This window comes from Polypterus senegalus, chromosome 1, assembly GCF_016835505.1.
Source record: "Polypterus senegalus isolate Bchr_013 chromosome 1, ASM1683550v1, whole genome shotgun sequence".
Classification (NCBI taxonomy): Eukaryota; Metazoa; Chordata; class Cladistia; order Polypteriformes; family Polypteridae; genus Polypterus; species Polypterus senegalus.
The window spans coordinates 125354642-125375724 of record NC_053154.1 but is presented as its reverse complement, the minus strand read 5'-3'; the positions used below and the strand labels follow the sequence as shown (position 1 = coordinate 125375724).

Sequence of the window (21083 nt, the reverse complement as noted above, 5' to 3'; positions counted from 1 at the left end):
AATTGTGTAATTCGGTTTTGTTCAGCACTCTTTGGAACTGTTGCTTTTGTCTGCGCATTGCGCCAGTTCACGTGAGCCGCTTGGTGTTCTTGCATCGAAGGTTCCCAGCTGTACTGGTGCCATCTCGAGTAATGTCAGCTAAGACCCGGCACTTAAAAGTTTCTCTCGCAGTTTCAATGAGTTTGTGCCAAACACCACCCTGACCATCTCATCTTCCTCTGCATAAGCACAGTCCTTCACCCGTGAACATTTACCGGCAGTGTTTGTATTGGATTGCCGCTGATGGACGGCCTTATATGGGCAGGCACTAAATTACAAACGCTAGTGGCAGCCTGTCTATGAACTTAATTTAATATAAACTTACGGTTCACGCCGTGCTTTGTTTCCGAGTAGCTGTACTTATGAATATGCTTGTATGCATCATTTGCTTCATAATGTTTTTCTGCCTTCTCAATTGTGAAATGGCGTTTTGTGCTCATCGCTGTTTGGAGTTCTTCCTTGTTCTCTACGTACTTACGTAGGAGGCGTGATGATGTCACACGAAACTCCTCCCCCCACGGCCATCTCCAACTCAAGACTCCATTACATTATATGGGGAAAAATAGCTTCCAGTTATGACCCTTATGCGTAGAATTTCAAAATGAAACCTGCCCAACTTTTGTAAGTAAGCTGTAAGGAATAAGCCTGCCAAATTTCAGCCTTCTACCTACACGGAAGTTGGAGAATTAGTGATGAGTCAGTGAGTGAGTGAGTGAGGGCTTTGCCTTTTATTAGTATAGATATATATATATATATATATATATAGAGAGAGAGAGAGAGAGAGTGTTTGTGGACTTGGCAAAAACTAAATTTGAAATGCCTATTGAGAAGGATAATGAGATGACAGCTGTTGAAAGCAAACACACTCATGGTAAACTTTTACAAAGGTTGCATAATATAAAGTGTTCCTCGGTTGATTTAAAAAGTCACCATGTGTGTTTATCTTCAATGCATCCCGTCTGTCTGTAACTGCAATCAGACTGTTCAGGTCCTGTGACACATCCTCTGCCCCTCACCTAATTCACAATCTGCTTTAGACAAATTTACAAACCCATGAAGAATGTCACAAGTAGGAATGGCTGTGTCTAAACACAACTTGGTTGGACAAGGAATGTATAGAGAAATAGGCATAAAGGTTTTAACTTGTTAGAAGAGTGACATTTGCCTGTTGCTCTGGACGGCGGCTCCGCTGCTCCGTATTCCTATCACATAACGCTAGCTGCTGCGTGCTGATGCTCTCTTAGCTGTGAGCTGGCTCTCTATTCAACAGTTATCGAGTGGCAAAGAAACACAGCTACCCTTCAAAAACGCCCTCCTAAACAGTATTTCAATGGGAAACAAACTGCCTCTTAACAAGCCTTTTGTGGGATCAGCTGCGGCTAAACTCTTTTGTCACGTTTATGTGCTTCTCACACAATGTTTAGAACATTTAAAAAACAGAGCCCTCGCCAGCGAATTGCTCACTCTTCTCTCCTGTCGTCCCAGACCATGTCACATCTGCCCCAGAGAGAGTGAACCTGCTTGACAATGAAGACTTAGTGTTCTTTTAAGCTGAAGGGTGGAGTCGGAGCGCACCTTTTGCTAGTTGCTACCTGTGCACTCGTATGCCAAAGATAAACTCCTGTTGAATAAACTATTAATGCGTGTTTCTGCCTGTTAAATAAAGTTGATATTCCTTAGAAACCATGTCTCCTGTGTAACTCTATGACGCAAGCTTGACAATCTGAAAATGACATAATTCATGTAATATTAGGAGATAGGGACTAAGTAGCTTCTACTTTGTAGAAAATAAGTATTTGATACTGTAATTTGTGAGTTTAATATACTGTGCTTATGTTTAGTAGACATGCAAATTTTTCTGCATTATCATGTACGGTATGTGACAAAAGTTCAAGAATTTTCCTGGCAATGAGAAGACTGAAATGGACAGGCTTTTAGTGATTATAGCAGATGCACCATTGTGCAGCTTGTTGTGGCAGATAATGAAAGAATGTGCTATCTTGGTAAAGGATTATATATATGCAAAATATACCATTTATCTCATGTCTTTCTTAATCTAACTTTATTTTCTTGAGAATAAAATGGTTAATATGTTTAGTGTTGTAATAAAATAATTTCTTCCACATGCGTTTAAACAATAAAAAAAAATTTAACGTAACCATCATTTATACAGTAAATAAGATACATTTCAGATGTAGAGAAGCAGTCCTCTATGTCCTCTGTGCCAATGTGCTGTGGTTTATTCATTAAAATTCATTGTATCTTGTAGGGAAAAAACTTCTTTATCTTTTGCAAATTAGACGTATAGACAGATGCCTATTTCATAATAATGCACAAATGTTGTAAATATTTCTGTTTTAATGTTTTTTTTTTATTTTCTTAGTATTTTAAATAATAAAATTATGCATTGTGGCATTGGGTAATGTTATATAAAGAGATTAAAAATAATACAAAGGCGCTACATTCATTCATTTTTCTAATTAGAGATATCATTATTGCAGTGTACAGATATTGGGCATCAGTCCATTATTCATTGTTATTTGACTGGAGTTTTGCTCATCAGATGCTTTTTTGTGTTTTGCTCAGGTTTAAATAATATTATAAAACATTTAGGAGCAAAAATGCAAAACAGTAGGCCAAACCCTGATGCTAAAATGGCAAATATTTCCACTGCCACAGTATATTTTCCTGGTGAGCTAATGTAAGCTGGAATAAATGTGATCCAAACTGCACAGAAAATCAGCATACTAAAGGTTATAAATTTTGCTTCATTAAAATTATCTGGTAATTTGCGAGCCAGGAAAGCTAAAACAAAGCATATGATGGCAAGAAAACCAATGTAACCCAATACTACCATAAATGCTAGAGGTGATCCCAAACTACATTCAAAAATGACCTTTTCTTTGAAGGACTTCATGTTTCTGTTTGGAAAAGGTGGGGCTATTATTAGCCAAAGTATACATATTAAGATCTGCGGCATTGCAAATACACAAATGCTTAATCTCTGCTGGGTGGGACCAAACCATTTCATAATGTTGCTGCCAGGCAGTGTAGCCCTAAAGGCCATTAAAACCACAATTGTTTTAGCCAATACACAAGAAATGCAGAGGACAAATGTTATGCCAAATGCGGTATGACGCAACATACATGACCATTCAGACGGCTGGCTTATGAAAGTCAAAGAGCATAGGAAACACAGAGTTAAAGAGATGAGCAAAAGGAAACTTATCTCAGAATTATTAGCTCTGACAACAGGGGTGTCTTTGAAATGGAAAAAAATTACTGCAATTCCTATAGTTATACATGCTCCAAGCAATGAAACTATTGTTAAGAGCAACCCCATTATCTCGCCAAATGATAAAAATTCAATTTCTTTCAAAATGCACTTGGTTCTCTTTTCATTTGATTTATATTCCAATGGGCAGCTCAGACAATCTAGTGAATCTAAAAAAAAGCAAATAAATTAAGAATTATAAGAATTTTCAATAAATAAATTATGCGTTTATTATAACAATATTTAAGGGAAACAAAAGACCCTTTCACTGGGAACCAGTAATACATCAATAATGCTCAGTCAGACTAAGTATCAGACATAGACAGACAAGACAGCTGCTAGATATTATTTAGGCCAAATTCTTAATTATATAGCAAAAAAATCCATTAAATCAAAATGCTTGTTTATTTATGTGCCCCACAGCACCCAGACTGTACAGTAGGAAGGTAACGGTCTTTACTTGAATTACTTTGGTCTTATATTTTACTTCTGATTGCTTTATCTTCAAATAGAAATGTGTGGAAACATAAGTGTTGGCCTTGGTCAGTTCATATTTCTTCAGTGTTTGATCATCAGAAATTGGACTGCTTTAAAGATATTTTCAAACCTTTACCCTTTAATTCTATTGAAGGTTCACTAGGAACTTGAGCTTATCCCTGACCTAGAGCTCTGGATCCTCAAGCCAAGAGACAACACCACTAACCACTGTACTAGCTAAAAAAAAAAAAGATCATGTCTTAAAAATATCTTTCAATAAGATTACCCAACTTGAAATATTTCGACCATTTCCATAGTAAATATGAATATGTTCAGATTACACACTGCAGACTATTTAACTCATTGAGGATTAGTTTTTTTTTTCCATTTTGGTCCACGGCTAAATATTTCTTTCAAAAAACTCAGCTTTCTGAAAAGCACAAAAAGCAATGGTTTCACACGTAAACCAAAATAAAATATTTATTTATGACAAATGTCATAATGTTTCATGAGCCTCCACACTATGAGAATTTCCATACCTATTACATAGCATAGCATTCTGCAAGTTATAGTAATGTTAGAAGCGGCCAATGGCGTGCATTTCCACATTATACTGCTTGTAGTATGTATTACACTGGTGCCCCTGTTTCAGGCGTCTGTTGTTGCATACTGTGATTGCTGGCTGCAGTTACAGGCAGCTGACTTTGTGGAGCTGGCCACCGTCAGCTGTCTTCGTGCAGCTGGCTAGCGGCAGCAGTTACAGTATGCAGCAACATACAGGGGCACCACTGTAACACATACTACAAGCAGCATACAGCTAGCAAAAAGAGTCAAACTATTATATAACAGTGGGTTTTGTTTAAGTTTTCAGCTGATTACCACCCTCTAACCGTGGAAGTCGACTAATGTTGACATCCGCCTCAACCCTATGTGACGACTTAAGTTGACACCTGTACTGAAAGAGGTTCTGTCCATTTAAAGAGTAAGAATTGTTAGGCAATAATCTTGTAGTATGTACACTCTACAGTTTTTTTCCATGCTACATAAAACTGCATGAAAATATGTTCAAACTGAATTTATCACCCAAGGATCAAGTATTGGTAATATTTATTTAAATAATACAGTAGTACAGCATAGCCTTCTCAAAATCGCTTAGTGGCACTGGTGGGTGGGCTATCAAATGAGATGCATGTATATACATGCATATACTGTACAAACCTACATATATAGCCATCTCAAACCCAGTCAATCCAGTGTAGGGTTGCAGTGCTACAATAACACAGACAGGAAATAATCCTGACATGACATGAATGTGTGTATGTATATATATATATATACTGTATATATATATATATATATATATGTGTGCGTGTGCGTGTGTGTGTGTGTGTGTGTATTTATGAATGAGGTACCCTTCAGGAATAAAAAAACTAGTTTTTAAATATGTAAATTCATAATACACAGTGAATCATATGCCGCTAAGCCATAAACAGTCAACGAACTTTGTCTACCATGAGTCAGCACAATAACACTTTAATAACACAGGAGTTCAAAAGTGCTGTGCAGCACCAGTAAAATTGCAGTGGAGTATTACATTCATGAGTCATCATTTAGCTGATTTGGCTGCATTTCCCTATTTGACCAAGGGTGTCCCCATAGTATCTCATTATGTACAGTAGATGCAAAAATTTCAAAATCCAAAAATGCCTGCAATCAAAAATACTTTTGGTCCTTGACAATTTGGATTAGAGATACTCAACCTGTACATTGGCTGAGATACACTGGTTTAGATATATACTTTGTTTGGGATAAGGAAGGATTATAATTGTGTTCAGAAAACTGGAGGTGCACGGTTATTTCTGAAAGCAGAATGATCAGAATATTTCTGCTTCACAAATAACTGAAAAGCTGACTGACTGATTGATTGACTCACTTATCAACAAAACATTATTTAGTTATAAGGCTGAGATGTAACTAGTCCAGTAGGTGTCCACATAAACAGGGCATTTTGATATATATAGAGGTTAAAACTCATGTAAAAAAAAAAAGAAAAACTAGATATCCCAAAATCTCAAAAGTGCTGTAAAAGTTTTGATATAAATTTGGTAATGTTATAGAAAGAATACATGTTTGTTTTAATTTGTTGACCTTTGTCAGTAATAAAGCTGCAATGAGTGGGGTATTCTTAAGCACCAGGCCTAGGTCCCTTTTTTGCTTCAGCTATGATTGCTTGAAGAAACTTGGAGTGCAGTTATATTGAAATGAACACTGTAAGCCAGGCATGTCAAACATGCGGCACCTGGCCCGCAACAGGAATTTGTGCAGCCCGCATGACAGATCCTAGTTAGCAGTGTTTGTGACTGAATCATTCTGCATCCTCAGCATTATTTATTGACTTTTCTTACTTCTCCCTTCTGAGAAAAGCGCGTTTTCCTATGGCATTACAGTACCGGAAACGTCACCTGCTAGTATAGCCACGAGCCTTGACCAAAGTTAATGAGCCGCAACGTCACAACTGAAGTGCTAGGCTGCAGCAGGGGGCGGCCTTAGGCATGTGCAAACTGTGCACCTGCACAAGGCCGCCAAATCCCAGGGGCCCCCAATGACAATATATATTGAATATAAAACAGAAAGAGAAAATAACGACACAGCTGACGGCAATGTGGCTGAAACACATTGTGTTTCTTGTCAATAAGCACGCTGTATTTACTAATGTCACTAGAGTCGGAGCAGTAAGCTATATGTAGTATTATAACGTTCTGCCGTAATGAGAATATCATGGGCCGCCACTTGGTTTTCAAGTTATGGACACGCGCATATAGAAGCGTGTCATGAGCACAAGGCGGCTATGCAGTGTTCGCAGTGGATGTGGCCACCCTCCGTGCATAAGATACCATATTGACATTGGTGAGCGAAGGGGCCACCGATTCTTTCTCTGCCCAGGGCTGCCACGAGCCTAGAGCCGGCCCTGCTAGGCTACACTACTGGCTGGGCTGCTGAGACTGGCCACTGGGCAGAACTGACCATCATGATTAGTAATAGCCCGCATATTTTCACGTTTTTTTGCTCTAATTTTATGTAATTTTGTGCTAGTATTGTAACGAACAGTTAGTGCAGGCTACAGCTAAAGACCTGAAGTGGACGTGAGAAGTTGGTGAGTTGTTTATTAATACATTTTTGTGATTTTGAGTTAAAGAGTAAAATTAGTGTAGGTCAGGTGGCTTTTTGCATATTGGCTTATTTTACAATATAAACTTTGAAATAAACTTAGTAAAGTAAAATTTGATTTTTGGAGGATTTGTTTTCCAACTTGAATTACTGAGCAATGAATTCAGTGATTGTTTTTGTGATTTCAGCTCACACTAACAGGACTTTGCGCTGTTTACATCACCATACTCTTGCAATGTTGAGAATGCGCCTGAGAATATCCAAATGGAATTGATTGAACTGCAGTCAGATTCTATTTTGAAGGCAAAATACAAGGAAGTTGGTGTGCTAGGCTTGTATGCTTACCTGCCACCCTCGTATGTGCAAATCCGTAAGTTGACATCAAGAGTACTGTCTATGTTTGGAACCACTTACCTTTGTGAGCAATTGTTTTCGTTAATGAAAGCTACCAAAACCCCACTCAAGACTTACTGTCGAGCACCTTTCATCCCTCATAAAAGTTGCAGCTGCACAAGATTTCAAGCCTGATATTGACAAACTAGTTACTAACAAGAGATGCCAAGTGTTGGGACAAAAGAAATAGATCTCACACTGTAAGACTCCTATATAAGCAATGAATATAATATAATAATATAAGGACCTAGCTAAGAGGCTAAGACTCTAATTGTACGCTGTTGTACGGAGAGTGTATGGAAATAAATTGCTTTTCTTTAAACTTTAAGTGTTACATTTTTAAAGTTTTCAGTATTGGAAAGAAAGCTACAGTAACTTTGTATAATAGTATTTGTTACAGTGCGGCCCACTGACACACGTATGGCAGTCAAAGCAGCCCACCAATGGTAGTGAGTTTGACACATAAGAGCTGGAGCTGGCGGCAAGTGGAGGTCAGCTGTTCTGCACAGGAAAAGGTGATGAAGTGGTGAGATGCCTGGAAAATGAGTTGTGAAATGGACAAATAAAAGTTAGGCAAAACTCAAAGAAGACATGGTTAGCAAGTGGCCTCCCTTGGTATATGCAATATTCCCTGTTCTGCTGGCTTCTTCTTACTCCTTCTAAAAAGTAATACCTTTTACAGTTTTTCACAATTAAGTATTCAGAAAGATTATTATAGTTAAAAAAAAATAATAAAATCAAAACTGAAACTATTAATAAAAAAACATTTTTGAAAAACTGAAATAGAAGAATTAACATAACCAAAATGAAAAACTAAAAGTAAACTAAACTGTTAAAGTAGCTGAAAAGGCTTACAGTAATGAAATAATAATATGATAAAAATATTTTTAGTTTTCGTAACAACCATATTTACACAAGGGCTAACATGAGCTGCAGGGGGGTCCCGAAATTAACCAATATATGTTAATAACAATTTCATATTTGTTTTTTTCGATAAATATTCCTGCAGTTAGTAACCCTTGCAACTTTTAACTCTAAAACAGAAAGTCATCCACCACAAACTGTCCACATAAATTCATCCAATGATCAACGGCTGGCGACGCAGGGCAGGTGTTCACAGAGCATTTCCAGTGACAGAGTAAGCTGCATATGGATGTGTAAAGGGTGTGAAAAAAAAGCCATTTACTGTGTGATAACAGTGACCGTTCTTCAGGAGCTGACAGTGACAGCATGATTGATACTGGTTCAAGTGTTAGTGAAGAATACCAAGGTGATGATTTTGCTATGAATGTGCTTGGTAGCTTTCGTTAACTGGATCTCCACGACTCAAGCGAGAAGTATTAGATACAGATAATCCCTTGCAGAATTTTAGTCTGTTCATAAATGATGGCATGTTAGCTGTAATTCTGACTAAGCCCAAGATACAGTATGTACACAGCAATTAATACAGCTGCACACACTAAGCCAAATTCCAGCCTGCATGAGTCTGAAGTATGTTATAATGAGCTGCCGCATTTCTTTGTGCTTCTTGTATATCAAGATTAATTCAAACATATGTAGTCGGAATGTACTGGTCAACAAAAGGTTTACCGTATGTACAGAAAAATCAGGAGTAAGTATCATTTCAGTTTATTTCTTGGGGGTCTGCGTTTTGTTGGCAATAATTCACCTGCCACTTCGGACAGGACAAATCCTTATTGAAAATAAAATGGCACTGATCGAGAGACTGACTAAGTCAACATACAAGATCTGCATATTATTGCTGACCAATCACGTTTGCTTTAAAAAGGTCATTCAACAACAAAGTGATAGAAACCTTGTAAAATTCCTGAGTTGGCAAAGTCTCTACTGAACTACAGGTAGGTAGGTGAAGAGAGTCTGCCAACTGGCGAAAAACTAAACCTACTAATGTGTTTTTGTATTTATTCTGTATTTATTCATTTATCTTTTTAGTTTTACATTCATAGCTCAAAATAACTGGTATTGTGAAAATAATCTGAGAGAATTATGTTTTAAAATATTTGCCTCCCTCTTTTCAATCTGTCTCTCTCTCTCTCCCAAAATAGATAAATGAAAATGATACTTGTTTTGTTCCTAACATCAGCCATGCCATACATATTGTACATATATAGTGTTACTGTGATAGGCTGTCAAGGGATTTTTTCTGCTCTGCATCCAAAGATGCTGGGATAGGCTCCAGGTTTCCTGAGATCCTGCTCAGAGTAAGTGAAGTCAGAAAAAATATATACATTTTTTTCTTTGTTTCCCTTAATATAGCTAGGTTGGTTCTGCACACGATTCAAGACTAAGAGCCCAATTCTTCCTAAGCCCCAGTGATTTTCATGATTACATCTATCAGAACACAGTACAATCTATTTTCTGAATTTTTGATATCTTTTCAGGCCTGCAGGTGGCAAAATACTGTCTATAAATTGTATAAGTCTGAGATGAGGTAGAAAATAAAGTCCAGTATGAGAGATTTTTGAAAACAGTATTGAAGGCATTAATTGTAAGCACATTGTCTTGGAGCAGGATATGCTGTGTGCTGTGGACATTTAGAGTATAAAACTCTCAAAACTTAATATTCACCTAAATTTCATCAAAAATTGGCCCATTCTGATTCCAATAAAAGGAAAAAATAAAAAGTGCCAACAGTGAAAACATATCTCAGCAGAAATGACATAGAAAATATTTTTAAAATTATAACATTGTATAAAATTGTTCATATTCAGTATCAGATTTTAATCATGATTGTTTTTATTAGAAAAAAAACAAGTAAACCATGTAGTGGAGTAAGCTTCCACTAAAATTAAACATATCTAAATCCTTTAAGTGTACAGTACAGTTCAGTCTGATTGTGACATAAAACTACACTCCATAGTAGCTCTTTAACCAAGCCATAATTACTAAAACTGAAACTAATATATATATTAAATAAAACAGAAATGACTTTGTGAAATAAAGACCATATTAAAACTAAAAATACACAATGAAGGAAAACTAAACTGAATTTCCAAGTAAGATCAGAAATTACATAGAAATAAAAACTAATATAAAAAGGCAAAACTATAATAACCTTGGCATTCACTTAAAACATTTTTGTGTAAGTACTGTATGACCCACTGGCGTGACATCTGGAAAGAGGAAGGAGGAAAAGGAAACCTGGTGGTAGAATAAGGAAATACAGGAGAGTATACAGAGGAAGATGATGGCAAAGAAGAAGTGGGATAGTCAGAGAGATGCAGAAAGTAGACAAGAGTACAAGGAGATAAGGTGCAAGGTGAAGAGAGAGGTGGCGAAGGCTAAAGAAAAGGCGTATGGTGAGTTGTATGAGAGGTTGAACACAAAGGAAGGAGAAAAAGACCTGTACCGATTGGCTAGACATAGGGACCGAGCTGGGAAAGATGTGCAGCAGGTTAGGGTGAAAAAAGGATAAAGATGGAAACGTACTCACAAACGAGGAGAGTGTGTTGAGCAGATGGAAAGAGTACATAGAGAGGCTGATGAATGAAGAGTACGTCAGAGAGAAGAGGTTGGATAATGTGGAGATAGTGAATCAGGAAGTGAAATGGATTAGCAAGGAGGAAGTAAGGACAGCTTTGAAGAGGATAAAAATTGGAAATGCCGTTTGTCCAGATGACATACATGTGGAAGCATGGAGGTGTCTAGGAGAGATGGCAGTGGAGTTTTTAACCAGATTGTTTAATAGAATCTTGGAAAGTGAGAGGATCCCTGAGGAGTGAAGAAGAAGTGTACTGGGGCCGATATTTAAGAATAAGAGGGATGTGCAGGACCACAGTAACTACAGGGGAATAAAATTGATGAGTCACTGTATGAAGTTATGGGAAAGAGTAGTGGAAGCTTGGTTAAGAAGTGAAGTGATGATTAGTGAGCAGCAGTAAGGTTTCATGCCAAGAAAGAGAACCACAGATGCAATGTTTGCTCTGAGGATGTTGATGGAGAAGTTTAGAGAAGGCCAGAATGAGTTGAATTGCTTTGTGGACCTGGAGAAAGTGTATGACAGGGTGCCTCGAGAGGAGCTGTGATATTGTTTGAAGGAAGTCAGGAGTTGTAGAGACGTACGTAAGAGTTGTACAGGATATGTACGAGGGAAGTGTGACAGTGGTGAGGTCTGCGGTAGAAGTGACAGATGCATTCAAGTTGGAGGTGGGATTACATCAGGTTATGAACAGGTTGACAGACGAGATTAGACAGGAGTCCCCATGGACTATGATGTTTGCTGATGACATTGTGATCTGTAGCAATAGTAGGGAGAAGGCTGAGGAGATCTTGGAGAGGTGGAGATATGCTCTAGAGTGGGGAGGAATGAAGGTCAGTAGGAACAAGACAGACTACATGTGTGTAAATGAGAGGGAGGTCAGTGAAATGGTGAGGATGCATGGAGTAGAGTTGGCGAAGGTGGATGAGTTTAAATACTTGGGATCAACAGTACAGAGTAATGGGGATTGTGGAAGAGAGGTGAAAAAGAGAGTGTGTGCAGGGCGGAATGGGTGGAGAAGAGTGTCAGGAGTAATTTGTGACAAACGGGTATTAGCAGGAGTGAAAGAGAAGGTCTACAGGACGGTAGTGAGACCAGCTATGTTATATGGGTTGGAGACGGTGGCACTGACCAGAAAGCAGGAGACACAGCTGGAGGTGGTGTAGTTAAAGATGGTAAGATTTGCATTGGGTGTGACGAGGATGGATAGGATTACAAATGAGTACATTAGAGGGTCAGCTCAAATTGGACGGTTGGAAGACAAAGTCAGAGAGGCAAGACTGTGTTGGTTTGGACATGTGCAGAGAAGAGATGCTGAATATATTGGGAGAAGGATGCTAAGGATAGAGCTGCCAGGGAAGAGGAAAAGAGGAATGTCTAAGCGAAGGTTTATGGATGTGGTGAGAGAGGACATGCAGGTGATGGGTGTAACAGAACAAGATGCAGAGGACAGAAAGATATGGAAGAAGATGATCCGCTATGGCAACCCCTAATGGAAGCAGCCGAAAGAAGAAGACTGTATGACCCACTACCTAAAGCTGACATTCTCCAGAGACAGAATTTTAATCATGATGTCCTGCTTTACAGGTAAAGAAGGATAGTAAATGTTCTTGGTACTTATTCATTGTTTCTCACACTAACACCAGAGATTGCACTCTCAATCACTAGTGTGTGCATCCAATGGTGAGAGTTTGTGTGTGTGTGTTGTTTAGCCAGGGTGGGTTGCAGGTACAGGTTAACTATAAACAGAGTTAAAACTCAGCTACTTGTAAAACAGAAATATTCTAATAATTTTGAATCCCATATCACTGATCAGCATTCAGATGGAATCATGCAGCACCAGCTTTACCTCCACAAAGAGGGTTGTTCTTTCAGCAAAAGGGACTCTTATTCCTGTTCTAAATCACCCTTAAATGAAACATTACAAATAAAGAAAAGCAGAAATCGTAATGCAGCTATCGGTCCGTGATAAACTAACATTTCAGGGGGTGAAAAAATGGACATTTAACTGCTGAGATCAACATGTTCTGACAAGTTGACTTTTGAGAAGGAACTGTTAAGCGAGAGACAGAGAGATTGAGAGAGGCATGCAGAATGAGCCAGGTGAAAATGGAGCATGGCAAGGAGGTGGCACATTGTGCAGTTGACTTAAATAACTCAAGAAAAGGGCTTTGGAATCGATGACCCCCAACAAGATGGCTTGAGAAATAAAACATGCCTGATATGCTTCTTATATAAAAATTGTACAATAATGACAACAATTTTGAAGCAATGATGGATTGAAACTGAGATGCTAAACTCAGGGGGCTGTGCTGTACTTTCCTGTAAATCCAAACCATTCTATTCAGACTATATATCTGAAATGACCTACTGTATACAGTGGAACCTCGGGTCACAAACGTCTCTGAACACGTACAAATCGGATTACGACCAAAAAGTTCGCCAAACTTTTGCATCTGTTCACGACCACACACTCGGGTGACGAACAAGCCATTTCTGGTTCGTATGCGCCAATGATTTCTGCATGTGTTGAGTCTCTCCCTGTACTGCACATTGTTCTCGGTGCATCATGCAGAGGGACTCTCCCTCAAAACTATAATCTCCTCTCAACCCAGCTTCCTCCTGTGGCATAGCGGGTCCACAGCTCCCATCAAAAAGGCCAGTTTTAATAAATAATCACTGCACTCGCAGCTTAGCAAGGGGGCGTGGTGGTGTGTGGCTGAAGCGGTTCCTGAGGAGTTTGTGATGTGCGCATTTCTCACCTAAGTGCATAGGTGAGAAGCGGTCCGCATCAGTAATTGTCCGCAGGAGCTGCTGATTACCACATCCTCTTCATAAATAGAAGCGCGAGTCGGCTAAAGGGAAAAAGAATAGTACAGGAAAGAACGGGAAATTGCAGGAGAAGGCAGGAAGCTGGAGAAGAAAGCCGGTGCAAGAGAGAGAGAGAGAGCAAAAGTGAGAGAGAGCGAGCGAGCGCATGCTCGCCTGCAGCTGAGCAGGGAGCCCGGGTGTTTGTCTCAGTGTTATTCAATATTTTTACATTTAGTTTACTATTACACTGTGCATTCTATGGTATAATTAACTATTTTTGTGCTTAAAAATCTTTAAAGAAAATATATTTGCATACAGTTCATACGGTCTGGAACGGATTAATTGTATTTACATACAATCCTATGGGGGAAATGACTTCGGGTCACAACCAAATCGGGTTACGACCAGAGTTTTGGAACGAATTACGGTCGTGACCTGAGGTTCCACTGTATATCCAAACAGATGTATCTCAACCAATGTATCTTAATCAATGGCTATAATGTATCTGAACCAATATATATTTATATATTTACAAACCAATATTTTTTTCCAGAACGGCACCTCATATTTGTGTGTGCGCATTTATCATAATAAATTGTGTAATGTGATGCATCAGTTACATATCTATCCTTTTACTGGCAGCTGCAATAATATAAAACAAAGGAAAAGTATAAAATGCACATTTGTATGATATACTTAAAAATCTTAATTTGTTCTCAACATAGTTTATAATATACTGTACATTAGTATGACATTATTCAGTCATTGAAAACCTCTCAGACTTTAGAAAATATTTAAATAATAATAATACTATACCTTGTGCTACTTTTTCAGGCAATTTTACTATTTTGTTTTTACTAGCTTGTACTTACTTGTTGAATTACTGATTTCACCATCAGCACATGCTATGCAGTCAAAACAACACAGGGGCTGACCTTTTCTGGCTGCTTTACGTGTTCCTGGCTGACAGTTTTCACTGCATAAAGATTTAGGAACCTAATTAACAATAATGAAAAAGTAAATGTATCAATTTAAATCTGTTAAAGCAATAAGTCTTGCGTCATATAATCCTTTTACAAAATGTTGAGGAACTTCAATAAAACTAACATCATCAGAAGGTATATAGTGACATTACTGTTATAATTATCAGAAGGAACTTTAGTCAATTATGCAATCCCTGAAGTAAGTAAACTCACCTATGATCTGGTTTGCCATCTATAGGAGTAAAACACACTTTTGACAGTGCTTATTACACAATGGTGACTAAATGGACAGAGCAGCATTTGGTGTAAAATGAAATCTGAGTAAGCTAGTAGATTGTTTGAAGTTGTTGGCAACAATCTGACAAATGCTGGCACCAAGATAAGCAAAATGGGTGCATAAAGACAAATAATATAAGAACATTAAAAGCTAGAGAAATAATAAATTTGTTTCATGCTGTGAACAATTAACAGAGTCTAATCTCTTACTGCCTAGAGCAGGAAAAAAAATGGAGACATAATCTGGGTTTTCACATTTCAAACAGTTAATTCTGCAATGATGTTTTAGCTAAACTAAGAAACTTAAAACCTAAGGACATTGAATGAAAAATTTTGATGACAGGTAGCATGATACACTTCTTCAAACTAAAGATAATAAGAATGTAAAGCTCTCTTTTCAGTCAACATTGACGAGATTAAGTATCTGCACAGCATAGTTATTATAGAAGGCAATCAAGCAATTAGTATTAACTGACTGGATCTATTTGCGACGCTTCTGTTCTTTTCACCATCTGTCTTTTAATTATAAGGTGTGCCAGCAATTTTTTTTAACAGCACCATCATAATAGTACAATTACATTAAGATTAACAAAAAATGAAGAACAATATTACCTTTACAACACCAGTCAATACAACTTATATAAAAAATGACCCTTGAATTTAATTGAAATATTTATATCAGGGTAGAACAGCCACTATTGTAAATCATTCATTCTCAAACAGCTACCAGTGTTCTAATTATAAAAATTCTTCAAAAGCTAGCAGACATATATTTAGAAGATGTCACCCATCTTAATACAACTTACACATTTCTGTTTTCCTTTCTGTGGCATTATTCATGAAAAAACTGTAATGTCTAGCAGCATAATATTTGATTAAGATTACTAGAAACATTGAGTCAGAATCATGAAAATGCTGTTTAAGGATTACCTGTAGATTGCCTGGCTGTTATTACATCAAAAGTTTACAGTTTCTTATAGAAATAGGTGAATTGTTCAGCATGAAAATAATAGTGCTTTGTAAACATGATATTACATATTGGTAAATTATTAAAATGTTGGTGGTCTTTTGTAAAAAATAAAATAATAGATATACGTATCTGTGCTAGAGTTCTAGCAGCAACACTGGTTGAGGGGCATGCACTAGTACAGCGTGCTGCCGCACCCCCACACAACGAAACAGCTTAGGACACATAATTTAAATATTAAATAAAATTATTATTTACTGTTCAGTACAATTATACGCAGACAAGCAGTTCTGTACATTTTAATATTTACTGTAAAACATATGAATACATTTATTGTAGATGCATTTCTTACCTTATTTTGGTTTCCTGCATAGATAATGTTGACATTATTCATTATGAACTGCTGTCCTTCTGGTAGAGAGGCATCATATACACCAATCGTGACAAATTTGATTCCCTCTTCACTTGATTGCCAGTTTACCAATTCATATCTAGCTGCTGGATCTCCATTTGCATCAAAGTATATGTTTTCTCCATATCTGGTTGTAAAATTTACACCTTTGAGGTACTGCACTACCTAAAAGAAAAATGAAATGTAATTACAGCACCTTAAAATGTGCTCAAACAATTTTAATATTAAAGTGCATTAAACATCTTACCTGCCAAGGTTCAATTTGCATTCGGTTTGGACATGTACGATTGGTGAATGCCTCTTGGCCTTGCTTGCAATTAAACATATTTTGAAAAGAATAAGCTATTGCATATACTGCTTCATAAACATTCCCAGGAATTCTGAATTCAGAAACATCTGTGTATTCATTTTTTATTTCTCTTAAATTCTCATATCCAGTGCAGTAATTAGAAAATGTCTGAGAGTTTGAATTTAATGTGCAACTAAAAGTACTTTCCCAAAATTCATTCAAACCAGCATTCTGAGGATCACTGGATGGGCGAACATTTAATAAATATTCTTTCAGTCCAGGAATCACTGCATTTCCTATTGCAAATCCAATGGCACCACCAAGGATTTTATAGATTTCATCTGTTGCAAATATTCTGGCAGAAATCCAACCCTCACTGCCTATCCATTGTAAATCTGTGACATTTTGAAGAATAAGTTCTTTTAGCAAAACTTCCATGTCCAATAACGATAAAAAAGCTACAATAACCTTTGATGATGATTCTTTTATAACTCGAACAGTTTTAACAAATTTTTCTCTTGGATTACTTCTGTATATGGCCTCAGAATACTCAATGCAAACACCCACTTGTTGTACAGCTTCTATGAAAGTAGCCATTCCCAGGTTACCATAATCATTGTCACTTCTTATTGTGCCAACCCAGGTCCAACCAAAATATTTTATAAGTTGAGCTAGGGCTCTGCTCTGATAATAATCACTTGATATGGTTCGAAAAAATGTAGGGTATTCCTGTTTGTTGCTAAGACATGCACAGGTAGCAACATAACTTATCTGTTAAACAGACAAAAAAAATTAGTTGAATACCTTTAAAAAATACACAAAACAAATGTGAATAATTATTGAAAGCTAAAAACATTTGTCACTATAATATAGTAAAATCTGAAAGAATTGTCATATACATTTGGGAAAGTACATACATTACAGAATTTAACACATCAAAAAAGTCAACAGTTATGATCATTTTGGAGGTATTGTTACATATTATTCTGAAAGAAAAACGATAAGAGTAAAGAATTTTTCCTTTATAAAAAATTTAGGAGGGCATTTTTATAATTTCTTTGCACACAACAACTGCTAAGTTTATTATTGATTTTATGTTATTTGTGGTATAAAGTGTACATGCGCCACAATACTTCTTTTCATAGCAGTCACCTACTAAATGTTGTCATACTGCTCTCACAGAAAGCTCCTATAAGGGTCAGGCGGCAAAACGATTTTAAAAAGTCAGTTTTCCCAAATCCTTAGCTGTTTTAGGATGAGATAACTTTTCTTTGGGAAACTATTTCCTAAACGTATGTTTAAATCTTTTGTAGAATTTATCATAATTTAAAAAAAAAGCTCAAGTGAAAGTATTTATTTCTCTAGTGTCAACATGATGAGAGATTTATCAGAACATTGTGAAATACATCATGTTGCCAAAATGAAAACCAGCAACAATTTTTAGATTTTGATGAAACAATATGACAACAAGCACCTCATTAAATGGGTTCTTCTACTCTAAAAGTACAAATTACTTTTTACTGTAATTAAATAACCAAAAGTAATAGATCATCGATTGTGCCATAATTTACACAAAAGTCATTTGCATTTTGTAGTTCATCTCTTTTATCTTATAAAATGCAAAACAGATTTTACCAAAGGTATGTGGAAAGATCGGATAGCTGTTGCCACTCCAATGGTCTGCGATGAGCCAGACAATCCAATAATGGCATGAACAGAAGATGTTTTAGAACAAGACTTTTTAGATGATGTTTCACTTTCTGGCCCATTCATTAGAGCCATGGCAGCACTTATTGCTAAGTGTATTGAACTACATGCATCATAAATCCTATATCCCAGAATTATACCAGGAAGTAAATCAGTTCTGTTGTTTATTTCTTCAATAGCAAAAATCATTGTTTCAGCAAACTGAAATTCTCTTAGGTTTAAGCTGTAAAACAAAATGACTGATTAAACAGTGACCTCGTGAAACATGTGTGCTTGACCTCTGCCCCACTCCCTCTATTTATCTGAACTTTTTATTATTTGTCATTCCTACAATAAACATGTAATCCAACTGGTCACCCAAAAGACAGAATAAAAAAAAATAATAAAAAAAATGCTTTTTTTTTTTTTAAAACTTCAACTGAAATACACCAATACATGAATAGCAACAGAATGTATCCCCTTTATAAATTGTAAAGTGCAACATGCATTAAATTTATGTAATGCTTATTAGATCATAGCTACAGTATATATGCCTATTTTTTAAGATGTAAGCAACAGTAGCATACAGGCTGGTATTATTTGAGTAGAAATTATTTCTAAACTTTGCAGGCATTATAACTACCTGCCTAGTATTCCTGAAAAACTACATGTTTCCATTTTTTGCTTTTTACTTACCCTTTACATAAAGGGGGTTCAGGCTTGGTTTGAAATGCATTTCTTGTATTCTGCAGACCATGAAATAGAAATATAGCCCCAATTATAATATCACCATCCTTTGAGAAGAAAGGCAAATGAGAACTCCCCTGTAACCTGCACAAAGGCTCTTCTGCAGTGGTTAGATAAGCAAATAGTGTCACTACCAGAAGCAGCATCTCAAAATATTTTTTTAGTTATAAGCAACATGATTACCCATGTTTATATACTACCTTGTGAGTCATAGACACTTAGTGGGAAGGTGAATAACAACTTTTTTTCCACATTATGCGCTTATTCTCAAGAGCAAATTTATTGGATTAATATGCCTGAGGTGAAGTATAATGTAAATTGTAATCAACAAGATATAATGCAAGTATGCTGTTCTAAAGTGATTGTAATTGTTTTTTATTTGGTGAAGAAAGCCAAGCTATATCTTCATGATCATGTTTGGCACTTGAGAGTTTTTTTTTTAATCAAATACATTCACTTAACTGCAATTACTATATTACATATTAGACAAAGTAAATATTTTACATTAGCCATTTTAGCTTTACATAACATGAACATTCAGCCCCAGAAAAACGGCCTTTCTATTAAAAAAATGTTTTTTGAAGAACACCAGGCTACATATTTGTAATGTCTATAAAATGAATCAGATGAGCAGAATGTCTATATTAATTATGTTTGCCCACCTCAACAGCAGCTCCTTCTTCTTCTGAATCCTACTACACAAACCTTATTAACACTAGAATTACCAGAGCCTACGAAAAAACTCGTAATTCCGTCCCACCTTAAACTGCTTCTTAAATCCCTTCACACCTCTCCGCCAGCGCCCTTTGTCTTCTAAATGTGCTGATAAAGCGAAGCTAGGAGCAGCCGGCTATTCCATCCCCCCACCAATTTAGAACGTGCACGAACTTCTCTCAGCTCATGCCTTGATTGAGTATCTGGGAGTGAAGTGGAGTTTTAGAGTGGAAATAATAGATCGTTGTTTGGAATACACGCATTTCATGTCTGTTCCGTTTCTACAGTAATCTGTGTCAACACATTGTTAAAACAGAAACTTTTTTATATTCTAGTAGTAGATGACAAAATGTAGGCATAAACTATATAATGTATGAAGCCTGAAGTCCAAATAGCAAAGAAACATTTTCACAAGAATAACACAATTGCACTTTTATTCAAACATATAACTGCAGAAACAAAAGCCGCCTTAACATGCGACATTGACACCAGTTTACTGAAACTGACTTCCGTGGCTCAATAGACTCAGCCCCGCTTGGGAATCAAAGGGTCGCGGGTTCGATCCTGCGCCCCTCCGTTTTGAGAAGTAAACTGCTCTTGTCTTACTGTTTTAGAATAAAAGCATACATTTGATTTCAGTCTGTAACAGCCGGTGCAGTTTATGATCCTTGTAAAGGTTAGCTTTTTTTTTTTATTCACTTTTCACTCTCTCAGTCGCGTTCAGAATCAATCCATACAACCCCATCTGACACGGCTTGTTTTCACTAAAGACGCGCTATAGCTCTGCAGTGTACCACGATGCATACTAACGCACAATCACCCCCCCCGGTTCTGACACACAAACGCTGGTGAAGCTGCCTTCTTCGTATCTCACCGTCACTTGCTTTTCGTTTTATTGAGTGTTCCTGCCAGTCCCCACATGTTGCTGTATGCTGTTTCTTTTGTACTACAGGACATGCAGAGGAAAGAATGGTAAAGACCAGTAACTTCGGCGCTATATGCAATCATCAGACACTCCCCATCTGCCCGTGTCGTTCAAGCACAGGAACATATATTGGTGTAAAAGTATAACAAAAGTGCACTTTTATTCAAGTGCACTTTTTCCATCGCCTTTTCCTGTAAGAAGCAGTGTACACACTTCTCTCTATGCTGTGGTTTCTATTACACACCTGAAAGAAAGAGACAATATATGTGAAAATATAATCGCACTAATGCAATATTATTTGAAAACGAACAGCGTCAGATCGGGTGTGAATTTATGCAGGAACTGGAAATTCTCTGATGCGGGACCTTCCCCCAGGGAAGAAAGTACAGTGTCAGGTGCTCATTCAGTGTAATAGAAACCATA

At 37.0% G+C, this 21083-nt stretch overlaps 1 protein-coding gene across 1 annotated transcript; it reads right to left on the bottom strand.

Annotated features, from left to right (window-relative positions):
* Positions 1–2575: 2575 nt before the first annotated feature.
* On the bottom strand, positions 2576–19167 carry LOC120531688 (extracellular calcium-sensing receptor-like). The gene is made up of 6 exons (XM_039757362.1): positions 18971–19167; positions 18224–18518; positions 16547–17359; positions 16240–16464; positions 14534–14657; positions 2576–3483 (listed from the first exon to the last, which is right to left on the bottom strand). The coding sequence occupies exons 1-6, from the start codon at positions 19165–19167 to the stop codon at positions 2576–2578; spliced, it is 2562 nt and encodes an 853-aa protein (XP_039613296.1).
* Positions 19168–21083: the final 1916 nt, after the last annotated feature.